General features: G+C 44.5%; 1 protein-coding gene across 1 annotated transcript in view; it reads left to right on the top strand.

Annotated features, from left to right (window-relative positions):
- LOC126272606 (integrin alpha-PS4-like) overlaps window positions 1-20,590 on the top strand; it is a 493,607-nt gene extending 473,017 nt beyond the window's left edge. Inside the window, exon 25 of the mRNA XM_049975549.1 lies at window positions 20,248-20,590. Within this exon, the coding sequence (XP_049831506.1) occupies window positions 20,248-20,291 (44 nt within the window). The 3' untranslated portion in view covers window positions 20,292-20,590. The remainder of the gene's footprint in view (window positions 1-20,247) is intronic.
- Window positions 20,591-20,804: the final 214 nt, after the last annotated feature.

The raw sequence follows: 20,804 nt of genomic DNA, 5'->3' as shown, positions 1-20,804 counted from the left end.
TTGGAGTATAAAGAGCAAGGCTGACGAGACAGATCCCTGAGAGATTCCTACGATTAGATGCTCGAACGTTGACCCTCTATTTTAACGAAGCAGTGGCGGTTTTGTGGGCAACCGTCAATAACTTTCATGCAGTAGTCGGGGACGGCTCTGTGCTAGAGAAGCCTGTTGAGAAGTTTGTTTATCCAAATTCGATCGTACTTCATTTCGATATCCAGAAAGGCAGCCACGGTGTACTTGACGCAGTTAGTATTGTATGCAATGTATTCTGGCACCTGAAGTAATTGCCGTTCCGCCGGTAGTCGCGGTTGAAAACCGAACCAATCAGGTCGTATGGCATTGTGGTCGAAGACTGCTTGCCGGAGACGTTGGAGAATAACCCATTCAGAGAGTTTTGCGGGAGCTGAAAGTAGGCTGATAGGCCTGTGGTTGTGGGGCAAGCTCAAATCTTGCTCCGGCTTGGGGATTAGCACGTCGAGGGCAGCTTTCCCAATCGTCGGGAAGTAGCCGAGAATAATACAGCTATTGCAGATTCTCGTCAGCAGCACCACAGTTTTCCACGGCAGTTTCTTCAGCTGAACATTCGTCATGCCATCAGAATGTGGCGCAGAGCGGTACCGAAGTGGCAGTTGATGTGCCGGGATTCTGCTGCTGTGGTTAGAACAGAGTCAGTCCATCGTATGACGTTTCTCATTTCTTCTGCCTGTCTTCTGACCCTGTGATCTTCGGGTTAGGATGCAGGAAGACAAGAGACATTTAAGCCTCGTAGGTGCTAGCGAACAACTCAGCTGTGATTAGCGGGTCGAATAGGCGGCCCGTCGGTTCTCGGAGCGCTGGTGGCAGCGGGTATTTTAAGTGCTCGGCCAAATTCCATTCGTCACGAGATTGAAGTGTAAGCGTTGCCATCTTATATTCCCATATCTCCTGTCCGTATTCTATGACTCGGATATGTACATCTTGGGAGAGGTGGTTTAGCTCTCGATAGTCCCCCGGATGTCGGTGCTTCTGCCACCGCTTCCGTACCCGATTTTTAAGCGTTTTGACATCCTGGAAAAGTGGAGAAAATTCATCTCGATGTGGTACACGCCGTTTAGAGTGATCGTCGCCCAATGGAAGACCCGTTTGATCTTGACTGTAGGTGCCATCACTGTTTCCTAGACGAGGGATGAGGTGGACACATCTGCGGTGGCTCTGATGTTGTCGTTCAAGAAGCTTTGAAGTTGGTTCCAGTTGGTGACCAAACATGTTCCAATGCCTCCGAGAGTTTGTTAATTACCGGGTGGTAGACCAAAGTAAAATCATTAATTGCCTGTAGGTTTAGATTCAGTCGTCGATTGTTTTAGTAGGCAATATCCAGCACGTCTGACAGGTGGTGAGGGTTGACAGACGTCGGATCTTCCGGTCCATAAGTGATCGCTTCCAGTCGTTCTTCAAGCGCGTATAGCTGGTTGGTTTCGTGTCGGAGCTCCACAGAAAATGCTTCGCGATAAGATAGGAGGAATTTGCTGCGTTGATATAACAGAGTTGTGAAATATCCTTCCAATAATGGCCTTGTGGGGCTGAAATAGGCATCAATATAGGCGATGTGTCCGCAATGGGTTGAGACGGTCATGGCTGACGCCTCCAGTGATTGGAAGTGTGGTGACACTACGCGATTGACCCCACTATGAAGGTGGCTGCACCAGCGCCCCTGCTAATGGCGCGGTCATTTTGGCAGCCAACCATGTTGCGGGTGTTGGTTATGGTGGTCAGAGCTTTCTCTGTGTAAGGAAAAGGACGTCGACGTGGGAAGGCTGAAGAAATTCCTCTGATTCCGCTTTTTTGTTTTAAATTCGGTTGGGGTTGTTCATAAAGAATGTCAGGTCTTCATTTCTGTTTGGTCTATGAGCCATTTGTTGCAGAAAACAGTTTCACGGCTCCAATGAACAAGATAAGGATTTTTGAAATGAAGTCTGAAGGACGTTTCCCGTAGAATTTGAAAAATGTTTTGCCAACGGAGCGCCTCCAGGAATTCAATGACGCTCGAATTTTTTTTTTATCTCCAAATAATCAGGAGTTGACTGCTCCGATGCTTGTGGGATTGTTTGCTGCTGACGCCTTGTCTTTGCGCGAGAGCGTTGGGCGGTGCTGATGCACTTCTTCTGTGTTGGTAGTGGTGGAAAAGTGGTGGAGTCGCTGAGGTTACGCGGCGCGAGACCGGCAGTCGGTGGTTGTAATCAGGTGTGCTGCTTTTCCTTGTGCTGCGTGGAGGTGTATACCTTCCTGAAAAATTGTACACTCACTCCAGATGACAGACAGTTCGCCTTTGCAGTTGACACACTTAGCTTTCTGGAACAGGTTTCTGACAGGCGTATGATGTGTTATTTCTCGCACATTAGACGCACCGTGGGGACCAGGAACAATAATTTGCCGTGTGAAGTAGCGTTGACATCGCTTGCATAGGGATAGGCCATGTTTCGAGCGGTATGTCTCAATCTGGACTTCCGTATCTGACAAATATCTTACTTAAATCGACTCGATGGCTGGTCCAATCGGTAGGGTGACAAAATACACCGGCTGGGGGTCAGCTTGGTAGTCTTTTCGTCCTTGATCTTGAACTGATGGACTGCGGCCTGTGCCGGCCGATGTGACCGAACGGTTCTAGGCACTTCAGTACCCTAGTTCTAAGTTCTAGGGGACTGATGACCTTAGATGTTAAGACCCATAGTGCTCAGAGCCATTTCAACCATTTTTTGACTGCGGCCTGCGGAAAGCCGATGGCATGTAGTTCTTGCTTCACTTTTCCCTCTTCCACCTGTTCTGGACGGTATTTCCCTGCCGTTTTCAGCATCGTGTGTAATGGCACTGTGTGGGTGAAAAATGGGATTTTGGTTTAAATGGTTCAAATGGCTCTGAGGACTATGGGACTTAATTTCTGAGGTCATCAGTCTCCTAGAACTTAGAACTACTTAAACCTAACTAACCTAAGGACATCACACACATCCATGCCCGAGGCAGGGTTCGAACCTGCGACCGTAGCGGTCCCGCAGTTCCAGACTGTAGCGCCTAGAACCGCTCGGCCACTCTGGCCGGCTGGGATTTTGGGTGCTTGAAAAATTGCAAGCACAGTCCATGGTCTTCTACCGTTTCGAAGTGATACTTAATTGTGTCTTATTTACAGATCGCTTTGATTGTTCATTTAAAGTGCTTCTTGAGTTCAGCTTTGAGAATGAGGTAGCGTCCTGTACATTGTACTGTTATTGGCATACCTTCGTTAGTGATGTCTTGCTTGACTGAGTAAGTACAATTGCAGTGTGGGAACTTGTTCCTGCCGTGTCTGGATGTGGTGCCATATCCACTTGATCGCTCTTCGGTTGCAGAGCGGCGAATTTGTAGGCAGAAGAGACTGAATCTGACTCTTTGTTGAGTCGTCCACCTTCTGGGTTTTTAGCCACTTGTAGACCAATTTGACTGTTTGCCTTGACCTATCATGGCGGCTGTGACGTATTGCGTCAGGGCTTGGCTTGATGGAGTAGTCTTCCTAGTTTAGTATTGAACTTAGTTGCGCGTCTGACTGTTGTTAATAGTGTTCCGCCGTAAACAAAATGATAAAACAAGGAATAAATTATTGCTGCAGTTCCACATGACAATTTACAAAAACTGCACGCTCTGCAAACTGACCAAAAATAAAATAATCTCACTGTGTTTGAGTTTATTTTGTAATCAATAAATGTTTTAAGCTGTGATACTTGGATCTTACAATGTCCTGTCAAGACATATCTATCATTGGAGGGCCAATCATCAAGAAGTGCTATTTTTTTTCGTTAGCTCTGTCACATGATATACGTAAAGTGTGTCTGCACCGGCGCCCCAAGGGTGCATCTTTGGAACTGCAGGCTTGTTTACATCGATGAGTGCTATTAACTCATACTGACACTTCTGAGAGCTCTGAGTTCGTATTTATTTTGTGCAGCTAAAATAAAATTACGATGCGATTATACAGAATTATGAACTAAAGTTTTCGTTTCAAATGCAAGCAAATAACTATCTGTAGAGACAGGAAGATCAACCAGCCACAAACTTAAAAATTATGCTGAGTTTAGCCAAATCAGCGGACCATAATCGATGAGCTGTATAAATTATTATACGGTGATTTGATGAGATTTCTTTACACTGTACCACATACTTATTTTTCCTCCCGTTCGAATCGGGGAAAGGAGTGGTAAGAATATCGCGCTGTTTTTGTACGCTCTGTTATTTCCCTCGAGTAGTCTGTATGGAAGCCAAAAATAGGGGACTAAACTATAATGCTTGGAGATTAACCGGAATGTATAACGAAATTTTTGTGTAATGTAAGCACTAGTCTTTAATTGTCTACCATTTGGAAGTTTTCAGCTTATCTGTTACATTGTTTAGTCGCTGAGACAAGTTTGTGACCATTCTTCCAGTCCTCCGTCGTATGCGATCGATAACCTCCGTTGCACCAGCCTCAGAGTCCAGCGTTCATTTAAATTTTTTTTCTCGTCTATGTGAAGTTGCACATCGTCTTTAAAAGTTTAGGTATAGACGATATCGGTTTGCACATGTCTAAACGCAATGTGCATAGCAATCGGTTATTATCATGTGAGACGATGCTAATTATATTTATACGTGTATGCGACATGCTACTCTGTATATCTGTTTACCACGTTAGCTAAAGTGAACTATTAGGTAGGTGCATAAGTCCGTGGCGTTTTTCCATACGTTTAATAAACACAACAGATACACATAACAGGGACTTTCATCATCGATAATATATTGTCCTTCACTATTTACAATGATCTGCCAACGCTGAGGTAACTTTTCGACTCCGCGACTGTAGAAATCAGGTGGATTTGAGGCGATGAACTCCTCGAACCATGTTCGGAGCGCATTTTCGTCCTGAAAGGAAGTTCCTTGAAGGTTGTTCGTTAGAGAGCGCAAAAGGTGAAAATCTGAGGGTGCGAGATGCAGTGAATAAGTTGGGTGCGAATTGACTTTCCAACCCAACTTCTGTACAGTGTTTTTTTGTCAGTGTAGCAGAATGGAAAGGGAGGGGGGGGGGGGGAGTTATCGTAGAGTAGCATCACTTCAGGCTGTCTTCCTGGTCGTTGTTCTTGGACTGCGTCCGCAAAAGGTCTCAGTTGTTGTCAAGAAATGTCAGGAGTAATGGTTACACCTCGGGAAAGCAATTCGTATTGCACCACACCGTTGTTATTTCACCAGAAGCAAAACACTATCTTTTGTGGATGCGCACAGGTCTTTGTACGGGGACTTGCTGCTTCGTTTGGGCTGAACCGTTCCGTTCTTTTTCTTATGTTAACATAAAGACGCCATTTCTCTTCTCCAGTAACGATAATGGATGGAAATGGTCGGTGTTCTTCACGAGCCAATTGATGACGAGCAAGCACAGACGCAGTTATGGCCACCCGCTCATTTTTGTGATTTTGGTTTAGAGCATGCAGTACACATATACCCCTTTTTTGAACCTTCCCCACTGCACGAAAATGTAGCACAATGATGGAATGAAAGCAGTTCATCATATCTGCCAGTTCTCGGGTAAACTGACATGGATCATTGTAGATTATTGCGTATAAACGATCTTCATCAAACCCCGAAGGTCTTCCTGAACGTGGAGGGTCGACAATGTCGAAATGATACTCTTTAAAACCATTTTCTTGCCGTGTTCTGTCCAATGGCATCATCCTCACACACGGCGAAAATGTTTCTGCTGCCGCCTCTCCTGTCACTCCTCTACTGAACTCAAACAGAAGAATACGTCGGAAATGTTCGGATTACTCCAGTTGGCACTCCCATTTCCTGGTGTCCACAACTCCATTCACTATCTCCAAATGACAAAACGATAATACGTAAACTCAAATAGCAACAATGAACTACAAATAAAGAATGAGAATCGATAAATAAACCCAAAGCCACCGGAATACCATCATGTAAAAAGAAGCGCTACGAACTTATGTCTACATCTACATGACTACTCTGCAATTCACATTTAAGTGCTTGGCAGAGGGTTCATCGAACCACAATCATACTATCTCTCTACTATTCCACTCCCGAACAGCGAGCGGGAAAAACGAACACCTAAACCTTTCTGTTCGAGCTCTGATTTCTCTTATTTTATTTTGATGATCATTCCTACCTATGTAGGTTGGGCTCAACAAAATATTTTCGCATTCGGAAGAGAAAGTTGGTGACTGAAATTTCGTAAAAAGGTCTCGCCGCGACGAAAAACGTCTATGCTGTAATGACTTCCATCCCAACTCGTGTATCATATCTGCCACACTCTCTCCCCTATAACGTGATAATACAAAACGAGCTGCCCTTTTTTGCACCCTTTCGATGTCCTCCGTCAATCCCACCTGGTAAGGATCCCACACCGCGCAGCAATATTCTAACAGAGGACGAACGAGTGTAGTGTAAGCTGTCTCTTTAGTGGACTTGTTGCATCTTCTAAGTGTCCTGCCAATGAAACGCAACCTTTGGCTCGCCTTCCCGATAATATTATCTATGTGGTCCTTCCAGCTGAAGTTGTTCGTAATTTTAACACCCAGGTACTTAGTTGAATTGACAGCCTTGAGAATTGTACTATTTATCGAGTAATCGAATTCCAACGGATTTCTTTTGGAACTCATGTGGATCATCTCACACTTTTCGTTATTTAGCGTCAACTGCCACCTGACACACCATACAGAAATCTTTTCTAAATCGCTTTGCAACTGATACTGGTCTTCGGATGACCTTACTAGACGGTAAATTACAGCATAATCTGCGAACAGTCTAAGAGAACTGCTAAGATTGTCACCCAGGTCATTTATATAGATCAGGAACAGTAGAGGTCCCAGGACGCTTCCCTGGGGAACACCTGATATCACTTCAGTTTTACTCGATGATTTGCCGTCTATTACTACGAACTGCGACCTTCCTGACAGGAAATCACGAATCCAGTCGCACAAGTGAGACGACACCCCATAGCTCCGCAGCTTGATTAGAAGTCGCTTATGAGGAACGGTGTCAAAAGCTTTCCGGAAATCTAGAAATACGGAATCAACTTGAGATCCCCTGTCGATAGCGGCCATTACTTCGTGCGAATAAAGAGCTAGCTGCGTTGCACAAGAGCGATGTTTTGTGAAGCCATGCTGATTACGTGTCAATAGATCGTTCCCTTCGAGGTGATTCATAATGTTTGTATACAGTATATGTTCCAAAACCCTACTGCAAACCGACGTCAATGATATAGGTCTGTAGTTAAATGGATTACTCCTACTACCCTTCTTGAACACTGGTGCGACCTGCGCAATTTTCCAATCTGTAGGTACAGATCTATCGGTGAGCGAGCGGTTGTATATGAGTGCTAAGTAGGGAGCTATAGTATCAGCGTAATCTGAAAGGAACCTAATCGGTATACAATCTGGACCTGAAGACTTGCCCGCGTCAAGCGATTTGAGTTGCTTCGCAACCCCTAAGGTATCTACTTCTAAGAAACTCATGCTAGCAGATGTTCGTGTTTCAAATTCTGGAATATTCCATTCGTCTTCCCTGGTGAAGGAATTTCGGAAAACTGCGTTCAATAACTCCGCTTTAGCGGCACAGTCGTCGATAACAGTACCATCGGCACTGCGCAGCGAAGGTATTGACTGCGTCTTGCCGCTTGTGTACTTTACATACAACCAGAATTTCTTCGGATTTTCTACCAAATTTCGTTGTGGAACCTATTAAAGGCATCTCGCATCGAAGTACGTGCCAAATTTCGCGCGTCTGTAAATTTTAGCCCATCTTCGGGATTTCACGTTCTTCTGAACTTCGCATGCTTTTTCCGTTGCCTCTGCAACAGCGTTCGGACCTTTTTTGTGTCCCACGGGGGATCCGTTCCATCTCTTACCAATTTATGAGGTATGAATATCTCAATTGCTATTGCTACTATATCTTTGAATTTGAGCCACATCTCGTCTACATTCGCATAGTCAGTTCGGAAGGAATGGAAATTGTCTTTTAGGAAGGCTTCTAGTGGCACTTTATCCGCTTTTTTAAATAAAATTATTTTGCGTTTGTTTCTGATGGATTTGGAAGAAATGGTACTGAGCCTAGCTACAATGACCTTGTGATCACTAATCCCTGTATCAGTCATGATGCTCTCTATCAGCTCTGGATTGTTTGTGGCTAAGAGGTCAAGTGTGTTTTCGCAACCATTTACAATTCGCGTGGGTTCGTGGACTAACTGCTCGAAATAATTTTCGGAGAAAGCATTTAGGACAATCTCGGAAGACGTTTTCTGCCTACCACCGGTTTTGAACAAGTATTTTTGCCAACATACCGAAGGTAGATTGAAGTCCCCACCAACTATAACCGTATGAGTCGGGTATTTATTTGTTACGAGACTCAAACTTTCTCTGAACTGTTCCGCAACTGTATCATCGGAGTCTGGGGGTCGGTAGAAGGAGCCAATTATTAACTTAATTCGGCTGTTAAGTATAACCTCCACCCATACCAATTCGCACGGAGTATCTACTTCGACTTCACTACAAGATAAACCACTACTGACAGACACAAACACTCCACCACCAATTCTGCCTAATCTATCTTTCCTGAACACCGTCTGAGACTTCGTAAAAATTTCTGCAGAACTTATTTCAGGCTTTAGCCAGCTTTCTGTACCTATAACGATATCAGCTTCTGTGCTTTCTATTAGCGCTTGAAGCTCAGGGACTTTTCCAGCGCAACTACAACAATTTACAACTAAAATTCCGACTGTTCCTTGATCCAAGGACGTCCTGTAATTGCCAAGCACCCTTTGACATTGCAGCCCATCCCGCACTTTCCTGAGGCCTTCTAACCTAAAAAACCGCCCAGTCCACGCCACACAGCCTCCGCTCCCCTTGTAGCCGCCAGCTGAGTGTAGTGAACTCCTGACCTATTCAGCAGAACCCGAAACCCCACCACCCTATGGCGCAAGTCAATATGGTCGCAAAACCGTCTGAGCCTCTGATTCAGACCCTCCACCCGGCTCTGCACCAAAGGTCCGCAGTCGGTTCTGTCAACGATGCTGCAGATGGTGAGCTCTGCCTTCATCTCGTAAGCAAGACCGGCAGCCTTCACCAAATCAGATAGCCGCTGGAATCCAGAGAGAATTTCCTCAGATCCAAAGCGACACACGTCATTAGTGCCGACATGTGCCACCACCTGCAGCTGGCTGCACCCTGTGCTCTTCATGGCATCCGGAAGGACCCTTTCCACATCAGGAATGACTCCTCCCGGAATGCACACGGAGTGCACACTGGATTTCTTCCCCTCCTTAGCCGCCGTATCCCTAAGGGGCCCCATTACGCGCCTAACATTGAAGCTCCCAACTACCAGTAAGCCCACCCTCTGCGATTGCCCGGACCTTGAAGGCTGAGAATGATCCTCTGAAACAGGGCAGGCAGCTGCATCTGGCTCAGCCAGAGACAGTTCCTGAAACCGGTTTGTCAGACGCACCGGGGAGGCTTTCTGATCAGCCTCCGGGGACGCCTTTCGCTGCCTGCCACGCCTTGGAACGACCTCCCAATCAACCACAGGCGAGGGCTCAGCCCCACTGCGGGCAGCAACCAGGGCAACCACAGCGGCAGACCGATCTGGGGACAGACGGGACGAGGTTGACATCCCCGTGATACCCAAGTCCGGCTCCCCACAGTGGTGCCTCAAGCTCCGCGATCGAAGTCAGCGCCGATTGCAGCTGTGAGCGAAGGGATGCCAAGTCAGCCCTCATCCGAACACAGCAATCGCAGTCCCTGACCATTCCAATCGATGTTGAACAACAGTTGCCGAAACACGCAAAGAATGTATCAACTAACCTGTACAAATGCCTAACGACTGCGCTACAGTCTGCTGAATTTACGATTACAGTAACTAAGACTCGAAATTGCACCTCCTATACGAAACTCACACGCAATTTGGATAAGAATCTACGAAGTAAACACTGAAGCGCGATGCTACAACTGTCAAATACTATAATACGCCCGAAATATATGAATTAAACAATGCAAGTACCCAAAAACACGCAAAGAAATTAATTAAACTATCTAACAAATAAGTAAGCTAGGGTTATACGACTTGCTGCTGCAGCTGCTTATCCAACGGCGGCAGGGAGCACACTGACTGACCAACCGACACTGGCCGTTCACAACAAAAACAGAAGACAGGCGACTACGCGAATTTAGACTATTCAGGTACTAAGGCGCGATGCTGCAACCCTCAAATTCTATAATACGCCCGAAATATATGAATTAAACAATGCAAGTACCCAAAAACACGCAAAGAAATTAATTAAACTATCTAACAAATAAGTAAGCTAGGGTTATACGACTTGCTGCTGCTGCTGCTTATCCAACGGCGGCAGGGAGCACACTTATGCACCAACATAACGATATTTCGAAAGTGTTTTGATGGTCATAATGAATAACTTACTTGTTAGCGCTTAAAAATATCCTGCTGGACTGGGAGAGGTTAACTGAGATGCAATAAACTTAAATTTGGATGTGAAATCACAGCCTTGGCGGAAAAAGGATTGGTAACTTTCGAACCATATAACCTTTATCTTTTTCTCATCTTCTTTATGCCGTTTATTTTACGAGCACAGCTAGAAATGTGTGATAACATTCTGCTTTGAGCTAAGAACTGTGCAGACACTCCCGTCTCAAGTCACTGATGTCACCGACATAAAACACCTGACATGCTGGTGACAGTCATTTACACACTACTTCGCAGTTACAAGGCTCAGTCTTCTGTGAGATAAATTTCGATGCTTTGAGTTACAGCATGTGAAGTACCGAAATATCTCAGGTGACAGTACCATCTGACCTCAATTTAATATGCAAAAATAAAAAGAAACGAAAACGAATTAACTAGGCAATTGCATATCTAAGGAGCTGCGGGGCGCCGCCGCAGGGTCCGACCGGTTGGGGGGGGGGGGGGGGGGGGGGGCTGTCTGGGGGTTTGGGAGGAGGAAATGGTACTGGACCAACATTCGTCGCCGAGGCTGCTATGCCAAGGGCCCGGGTCCAGTTTCTGATAGAGTCAGCGATTTTTCTTGCTGGAGTACTGCTACAGAACGCACTCAGCCTCGTGACACCAGAGCCAGGGAAAGGTTGTAAAATACGTTGTTACCTGTGGCAGAGTGTATGTCATGTAATTACTGGCCATTAAAATTGCTACACCACGAAGATGACGTGCTACAGACGCGAAATTTAACCGACAGGAAGAAGATGATGTGATATGCAAATGATTAGCTTTTCAGAGCCTTCACACAAGGTTGGCGCCGGTGGCGACACCTACAACGTGCATACATGAGGAAAGTTTCCAACCGATTTCGCATACACAAACAGCAGTTGACCAGCGTTGCATGGTGAAACGCTGTTGCGATGCCTCGTGTAAGGAGGAGAAATGCGTACTATCACGTTTCCGACTTTGATAAAGGTCGGATTGTAGCCTATCGTGATTGCGCTTCATCGTATCGCGGTATTGCTGCTCGCATTGGCCGAGATCCAATGACTGTTTGTAGAATATGGAATCGGTGGGTTCAGGAGGGTAATACGAAACGCCGTGTTGGATTCCAACTGCCTCGTATCACTAGCAGTCGAGATGACAAGCATCTTATCCACATGGCTGTAACGGTTTGTGCAGCCACCTCTCGATCCCTGAGTCAACAGATGGGTACGTTTGCAAGACAACAACCATCTGCACGAACAGTTCGACGACGTTTGCAGCAGCATGGACTATCAGCTCGAAGATCATGGCTGCGGTTACCCTTGACGCTGCATCACAGACAGGAGCGCCTGTGATGGTGTATTCAACGACGAACCTGGGTGCACGAATGGCAAAACGTCATTTTTTCAGATAAATCTAGGTTCTATCTACAGCATCTTGATGGTCGCATCCGTGTTTGGCGACATAGTGGTGAACGCACAATGGAAGCGTGTATTAGTCATCGCCATACTGGCATATCACCCGGCGTGATGGTATGGGGTGCGATTGGTTACACGTCTCTGTCACCTCTTGTTCGCATTGACGGCACTTTGAACAGTGGACGCTACATTTCAGATGTGTTACGACCCGTGGCTCTACCGTTCATTCGATCCCAGCAAAACCCTACACTTCAGCAGGATAATGCACGACCCCATGTCGCAGGTCCTGTACGGGCCTTTCTAGATACAAAAAATGTTCGACTGTTGTCCTGGCCAGCACATTTTCCAGATCTCTCACCAACTGAAAACGTCTGGTCAATGGTGGCCGAGCAACTGGCTCGTCACAATACGCCAGTCACTACTCTTGATGAACTGTGGTATCGTGTTGAAGCTGCACGGGCAGCTGTACCTGTACACGCCATCCAAACTCTGTTTGACTCAATGCCCAGACGTATCAAGGCCGTTATTACGGCCAGAGTTGGTTGTTCTGGATACTGACTTCTCAGGATATATGCACCCAAACTGCCTGAAAATGTAATCACTTGTCAGTTCTAGTATAATATATTTATCCATTGAATACCCGTTTATCATCTGCATTTCTTCTTGGTGTAACAATTTTAATGACCAGTAGTGTAACATAGCCAGCGAACATAAGCAACATTTTCCAAAGTGATTTGTGCACCAGGCGTAAGCCTATAGAATCAGATAACTACACAACAACGCTAATATGAACGATTACCAAGTATACCATCTAGTGATCAGTCGCTAGGCAACTTGAAAAGGGAAATGGGAAAATAAAAATCCTACTATCGCAAAAAGCGATCCGTTACAGGTCGCAACATCACTCTTCCTCATACGCAGTAGATAAGAATAATTTAAAAAACCGCCATGTTGGCCAGAGAACTGAGCGATGCTGGCCGATCCCTGCTTAGTCTCTGCCTAAATACGTTTGTCTGCAGTAATGGAGGGGCATGAGGCTAGCATCCTCTCTCCCTCCCTCAATCGTTCTCTCGGGGATGAGTGGACTCACTTGATGCCACCGGGGGTCAAATCCAGGACGTCCGCGTGGCAGCCATTAGTGCTTGCCGCCTAGCCACCAACAGCGCCGCATCAGCCAGCGACTATTTCATTTCAGCGAAGAAGAAAAGAATGCAGAGAACAAGTGTTCCATGCCTTTCGACGTGAGTGTACTCAGGCAGCTATTCAGCCTGTTACGTAGAAGGTAGAAGAAATCGTTGTTTTTTGTTGTTTTTTTACGCGCTAGTCTCCTCCGTCGTGCAGGAGCACGCTCGCAACAATTTCATACTGCTTGCCGCTGCGTTGCAATATCTTCGCTGTGAAAGGTGACGTGGCTCTAATTCGGGAGCCGCGATCGCCGCTTTCCAGTCAGTGGACGCCCGGAAAGTTCACCTCACAAAGTGTTCACCGACCGATCTCAGCGAGTTTAAAATAGCAACTTTCCATCTCGGAAGCTGCTGCGAACCGTTTTGTCGCTGAAAATTTGTCAGAACCCGACAGTAAATAAACTCCTACTCCTGGGATATCTGCAGATATGTCAGTGTTGATCCAACAGCAAAACTGTACACCACACTAGGTACTTTTTTGAGATGTCTGTAAAATTTGAAATAGGCAGTCTACTCAACCAATTTGCGCGCTTTAACCAGCTATAACTACGGTTTGTATATTAAGATAAAGACCAGATTTACGGCTATTTCGGGAGCAACATCACATTTTTCCGAGACATTGTACATAAAAACACTAAATAACTAAATTTGTCGATAATGTTTTGCTCCCGTTACTGATATATTTAAAACAATAACGCAAGTAGCAAAATGCTGGTTACCAGTACGTGTTGAAATATCGCTTCCGAGACGGAGAGGTGCGCCGGCCCGAATAGAATCCATCAGGCGGATTTGCAACAAGAGTGGGTGTAACGCCCAGCCTGGTTGTGGTTTTTAGGTGGTTTCCCACATCCCAGTAGGAGAATACCAAGTTGGTACCCCAGTCCCTCCTAGGTTACACGATACGCAAACATTTGGAAAACTTTCCTACAGTTTCACGTGGATAACACTACACGCAGACACTTGGGATACACACATTCAATCTTAGCATGGGGTGGCGGGGGAGGGGGAGGGGTGGGAGGGGGGAGGGAGCGGCGAAGACGCGGGTCAGAAAAAGGACAAAGAAGGAAGAAGAATATAAGTAATAATGAGGTTTACTGACGAAAATGAGTATAATAATCTATACTGTAGTTTGTTCAAAGGAATATAAGTTTCTGACTGGAGACAGAGGAGAATCACGAGATCTATTCTGGAAATAAGGTAGCAACACATCCCTTGACCAGACTTTATTCTCGACGATGTTGTTCTGATACGCAGTATATGGCAATTATATGCGTCACTTGTCATCGTAGTCACCATTATTGTTCTAATGTCTTTTGGGAATGGATGCCAGTATAAAGAAAACCTTCACTTCCTGTTGGTATACTTCAAGACTATTTTATTTGTGATTCTCTTGACTGCAAGAATTTCCCAAGCAGCTTTAACTACGACTGTTGTTCTGAAATGTGAAGTCCTTACTGCGAATTCGTGTGTTATTAATGAGCTGCACCACTTTTGAATGTTTATTCTGTAGTATGCGAACTATCAGTGATTAATATCCTGGAAATGTAATTTTTACTTCTTGTTTTCTCAAAGGATGTATGATTTAATTTCAGTGCAGAAGTAAATGAAAGACTCTGCGTCAGGTAATATCTATTCTTGAGCACTGAACCACGTAGTCTGCATTTTAAAGTGTGTCTTGATCTGTTTTCTACACTTGAAGTGACGGTTTCTGAAGCATGCCAATAATGTGATCTGTTTTACATACGCTGTAGTAGCGAACCTTGGTTGAGTGCGTCATTTCATCTATGGTGACATCGCTGTAAATTTCACTGCAGTACTTTTTGTGGAAAGGTGATTAAATTAAAGAAGAAACTTGCAGTTAGTCCTTTCATTGAGCTGTATGTTGTTATGTTTACTTTGCCTCTCGGCACCAACTGTTTACCTACAAAACTAACCTTAAAGATGATCCAAAAGAATTTTGTGATTTTCACTGTCGAATTTCCTTGGTCAGATCAGAGAAAAATATGGTGAAATGTTGTTATTCAGATATGGCAGGTTCAAAGAACAGAGGAGAGGCCGTTCAGGAATCTTACTTGTAACTGACAATGAATCTAAGCTTCAGGGTGTCCCAGAAAAGTTATGACAAGCTTCGACATGTTGTAGAGAGTTTCTTGAGGAAGAAATCAAGGATAAGTACCCCCTACAGAAATGTCATCCAAAGACGCCACAGAGTGTAGAAGTTGTAGGCACCGGCGCCTGCCATTAGGCTAACCCTTCAACAGCAAATGTGACTTTATATGCTGATGGACCATAGGTGGAACGTCTCGTATTCAGTAATCGCAACTGATTCCCACGATCGCCAGGGAAGAAGATAGACCTAGCTGCTGCCTAAACAATGCTTGTCTCCTATGAATACGATGCTCTGTTACCTCGGTGAATAACAGTTATGGACATGGGTTTGCTTTTGCATTTTATTTTTCTCCTGCATACCGAAAAAATGGCAGATTTTAGATGGTTCCAGAAGAAAAATAAACTGTGGATTGAAACCAGTGTCCAAAACTCATCTGCCAAGGCAACAGAGCATTGCTCTCTCCTTGTGGGTGGAAAATATCCCCTTGGTAAAGCCTTTCTAGGCAGCAACTACCTCCATCTTCTACACCGGCGATAGTGGCAATCAGTAGCGATCACTGAATAATAAACAACTTTATGAGACATTCCGCCTATGATCCTTCAGCGTATAAAGTCATGTTTGCTGCTGGAGGAGTGACCTAGTGGCAAGTGTCGACACCTATAACTTATACGCTCTGCAGCGTCATTGGATGACATTTCTGGACACGGGCTGCTATCCTCGATTTGTATCCTCAAGACGCCCTCTAAAACCCCTAGAAGTTTGTCGCAACATTTATTAGACACCCTACATACAGATCTGTTTGACTATTTGTAATTAATACACAGGCCGCTTCAAAGTCTTTACATCAAACATCTAGGCATGATAGATCAGTCATGGGGAACGACTTTTATTAGAGACAAGGTGTTAGATGCCACGTCCCAGTGACGCTAGGCATCTGTTTGTACTGCTTATGCCCCAGAGAGGCGGCAGCCGCGCGGGGAAACCGTGCGGTCTGGGACGCCTAGTCACGGTTCTTTCGGCTGTCCGCCTGGAAGGAGGTTCGAATGCTCCCTCGGGCATGGGTGTGTGTATTGTGCTTAGCGTAAGTCAGTTTAAGGTAGATTAAGTAGTGTGTAAGCCTAGGGACCGATGATCTCAGCAGTTTGGTCCCACAGGCCTTACCAAAAATTTCCAATTGAGAGGGTACGTGGCATGGATTATGTGCAACGTACGTATGCAGTGTGTGTTGCCTCTAATCCAGTCATCTGCTTCACATGACAAGTGGAAGATTCATTAAAATTCAAGTTCCTGACTGACTTCTAAAATATCTTTATCTACATATATATACTCGTTCTTATGTTCTTATTGAAAATCTCTCTATGAACATACTGTGGTAGGTGGCACTCGATTATTAGACACTGATAGTTTGATGAAATCTCGTCGTCTCAGGGCCGGTGAATACAAACTTTTAGAATAGTCGGGAAGCGTTAGCGAACACTTTGTCTCTAAAAACAGGTGTTCCGCGTGAGTTGATCTATTATCCCAGACATTTGATGCAAATACTTTAAAACATTCTGTATAATTAATTCGGTATACCTACACACACACACACACACACACACACACACACACACACACACACACACACACACACACACAGGATAATGGAAATGTACCATGGAAGCGTGAGCTGTGTGAAAGTGGGAGGAGAGAGATCGGCTTGGATTGAACAGAAGAACGGCTTGAGGCAGGGAAGTGCACTTTCATCATTACTCTTCATTGTAGTGATGGGTGATATAATGAGTAGAGTCACACAAGTAATTGGTGCAAGGAAGATAAAAGCTGTGGTGTTTGCAGATGATCTGATGATTTGGGGGAATAAGGAGGAGGAAGTACAAGAGCAGTTGGACGAATGGGAACGAACAGTACAAGAATATGGGATGAAATTTAGTATAAGTAAGAGTGAGATGGTGATCAGAACAAGAAAGAAGGAGAGAGAAACAACTGGAATAACAGTTGGTGGGGAACGACCGAGGAGAAAGGAGAGTTTTCAAGTACGTAGGAAGCCTGATACAGGAAGATCGAGAAAACAGCAGAGAAATAAACGAGCGGGGGAGAAAACCAGGAGCATTTCGGAAGAGTGTGTGAAGCCTGATATGGAGCAAGGATGTACCCGAAATCAGCAAAAAGGTTATATACCGGTCATACTATGTCCCGATCCTGACATATGCATCAGAAACCTGGGCTATGAAAGGAATCGAGAAAAGAAAATTACAAGTTAGTGAGATGAAATTCTTGAAAAACAGTGTTGGAGTGACAAAATTAGACAGGTTAAGAAATGAGAGGATTAGAGAGTTAATGAAGGTGGAACAATTACAGGCGGAGATAGAGAAAACAAGGCTGAGATGGTGTGGATACGTTAAGAGAATGGAGGAGAATAGGATACCCAGGAAGATGCACGAGATAAAACTGGAAGGAAAGATACCAAGAGGGAGAGACAGCTGGCTGAAAGGAGTAGAGGAATGCATCCAGAAGAAAGGGGAAGACTGGACCAAGGTGAAGACGGAGCGATGGTGGCAAGACAGAAGACGATGGAGAGGCCTATGTTCCATACAGACCCGGCCAGAGGCTGGAAACTGCCCAAGATAATGATGATGATGATGATGATGATGATGATGATGACGTACACACACTGAGGTGAAAAAAGGCATGGGATAGCGATGTATACATATAGAGATGACGATGGTATCGTGTATGCAAATCATAAAAGGATAGTGCATTGGCGGGGCTGTCTTCGTACTCAGAAGATTCATGTAAAAGGATTCCCGAAGTTATTATGACCGCACAATCTTGAAAACCGAATGATAGTTGGAGGTAGGCGCATAGGACATTGCATTTCGGAAATCGTTAGGGAAGCCAATATTCCGAGATCCACAGTGTCAAGAGTGCACTGAGAATACCAGTCATTAACTCTCACCACAAACAACGCAGAGGCCGACGGCCTTAACTTAGCGACGGAGGAGTCTGCGTAGGGTTGTCAGTGACAACTGACAAGGGATAATATGTGAAATTCGTCAGGAAGCATTCGTCAGGACGCATTCGTCACGACTGATTCGTCACGACGCATTCGTCAGGACAGTGCGACGATATTTAGCGTCAGTGGGCTATGACAACAGACGACCGACGCTGGTGCTTCTGCAAATAGCACGTCACCTGCAGCGCCTCTTCTGGGCTCCTGACCATATCGATTGGACTCCAGGCGACTGGAAAACCGTGGTTCGGTGAGACGAGTCCCGATTTTAGTGGATAGGAGCTGATGATAGGGTTCTAGTTTGGCTTAGACCGCACGAAGCCATTGACCCAAGTTGTCAACAAGGCAATGAGCAAACTAGTGATGTCTCCATAATGGCATGGACTATGTATACACGGAATAGACTGGGTCCTCTGGTCCAACGGGGCCGATCATAGAGTGGAAATGATTATGTTCGGCTACTTGGAGACCATTCTCAGCCATTCATGGAGTACATGTTCTCAAACAACGAAATCATGTCACCGGGCCATAATTGTTCTCAAATGGTTTGAAGAACATTCTGGACAACTCAAACACATGAACTGACCACAGGAATAGCCTGTCATGAATCCCATCTAAAATTTATGAGAGATTATCGAGAGGTATGAGGCAATGACCCAAGTTGTCAACAAGGCAATGAGCAAACTAGTGATGTCTCCATAATGGCATGGACTATGTATACACGGAATAGACTGGGTCCTCTGGTCCAACGGGGCCGATCATAGAGTGGAAATGATTATGTTCGGCTACTTGGAGACCATTCTCAGCCATTCATGGAGTACATGTTCTCAAACAACGAAATCATGTCACCGGGCCATAATTGTTCTCAAATGGTTTGAAGAACATTCTGGACAACTCAAACACATGAACTGACCACAGGAATAGCCTGTCATGAATCCCATCTAAAATTTATGAGAGATTATCGAGAGGTATGTTCCTGCACAAAATCCTGCTCTGGCAACACTTTCGCAATCATGGACTGCTACACAGGCAACATGGCTAAATATTTCTGCGGGGGACTTACAATGATTTGTTAAATAAATGCTACGTCGAGTTACTGCACTACGCCGGGCAAAAGAACGTCCGACACGATGTTAGGAGGTATCCAAGATTTTTGTCACGTCAGTGTATGTAGTATCACATGACTTAGGAAAAGGTACTTCAGAGCTGTAGGGACTTGTGATTAGACCAAATCGTTAGCATTTTAACAGACTTCTGAGCTTCAGCTAAGTAATGCTGTAATCTGACAGAGATAGATCTTTCGGAAAAAAAAGGAAAAACCAATTGCTCAGTGCACTAAGTTACTGATAAGCAGGGGTAACAATAATTTTATTTGAAATGACATCTCCAAGTTTGAAAGTCTGGAATATAATGAGCAGCAAATTTCATATACGAAAAACAATTGGACACCTTTTTCTTGGATTAAATTACTGTTGCCAGTTTGTGGTAACGTCCCTAAGAACGTTGATAATCGTTTATAAATGGCAAACAATTCGAGTGGAGAAATTCATATCCTCAGTGCAGCATTTTTTTTTAAAAATTACGTGATTCAAACGGTAGTCTTTTTTCTTGGTCATTGATTAGTTTTTTATAGAGTTGATGCGAGTATTATGACAATTATTGGGATAATGAATGTAATACAAACCCTAAAGTTTCTCACAACGAACTGTTTACAGCGTTTGCGACTTGGGAAGTTACTCACACGCAAAAAGTACACAATTTTCTACGGATCACACATTACGTATTCCAAATGAGGCAAAATGGTGATCCTAACCTAAAAAAAAAAACGGCGTCAATAACCCCGTGCGCTTACGGTAACAAGTCGGCTGAATATCATTTATAAATAAAATTCAACTGTAATTTTCTGTAGCATTTAGAGAATATTAGACTGTATTACAGAAAAAGGTATGAAATAAACATAAATGAAACTTCTAACTTTTGAGCGATACATCGAATGCTTGATTTCTACTGCATGATCTCAATGAGCATTCATTAATGATATTTCTCTTTTTGCAGATGAAAACTTGGCCGAGGCTAAGAAACTCATGGAAGAAGACTGAGTAAGCAGAACGACGGAATTGACGAAGTTTTCAAGACACATAGCTTTTAAGGCTAAACTAATTTCTAAGAACTATTAGCAAATCTATTTTTTTCAAAGGCATGGCTAGTGTATGCTATACACTTTTGTAAGAACGATATGATTAAACTAAGAATATATGACGTCCAGTCTTTTTTCGAAATGTATTTTGATTTTGACTTAAAATTGAGGTTAAGATTCCATTTTCGAGCTGCTGGAGAAAGCAGCCCAAGTGCTCGTCTGTTAATCTAAGAATGAAATAAAAATAACAGAGTACTTTTATTTTGCTATAATATGCTCTTCTATTATGGGAAGCACTTACTTTGAAATAGTAAGATCCTTGGAAACCTTGTCAGTCGCCGAGGCATTTGGTCAATTTATAAGCTATTCATCTGCGTGACCTGATGTTTGCTGTTGTATTGATGAGTCATTAGACCGTATGTAGGCAGCATTTTATCGGCACCTTACTCCTGAGACACAAATATCGCCGTAATAA

Source organism: Schistocerca gregaria, chromosome 5 (genome assembly GCF_023897955.1).
Source record: "Schistocerca gregaria isolate iqSchGreg1 chromosome 5, iqSchGreg1.2, whole genome shotgun sequence".
Lineage (NCBI taxonomy): Eukaryota > Metazoa > Arthropoda > Insecta > Orthoptera > Acrididae > Schistocerca > Schistocerca gregaria.
Note: the sequence above shows the minus strand (reverse complement) of the source record. Positions and strands in the feature narration are given on the sequence as shown.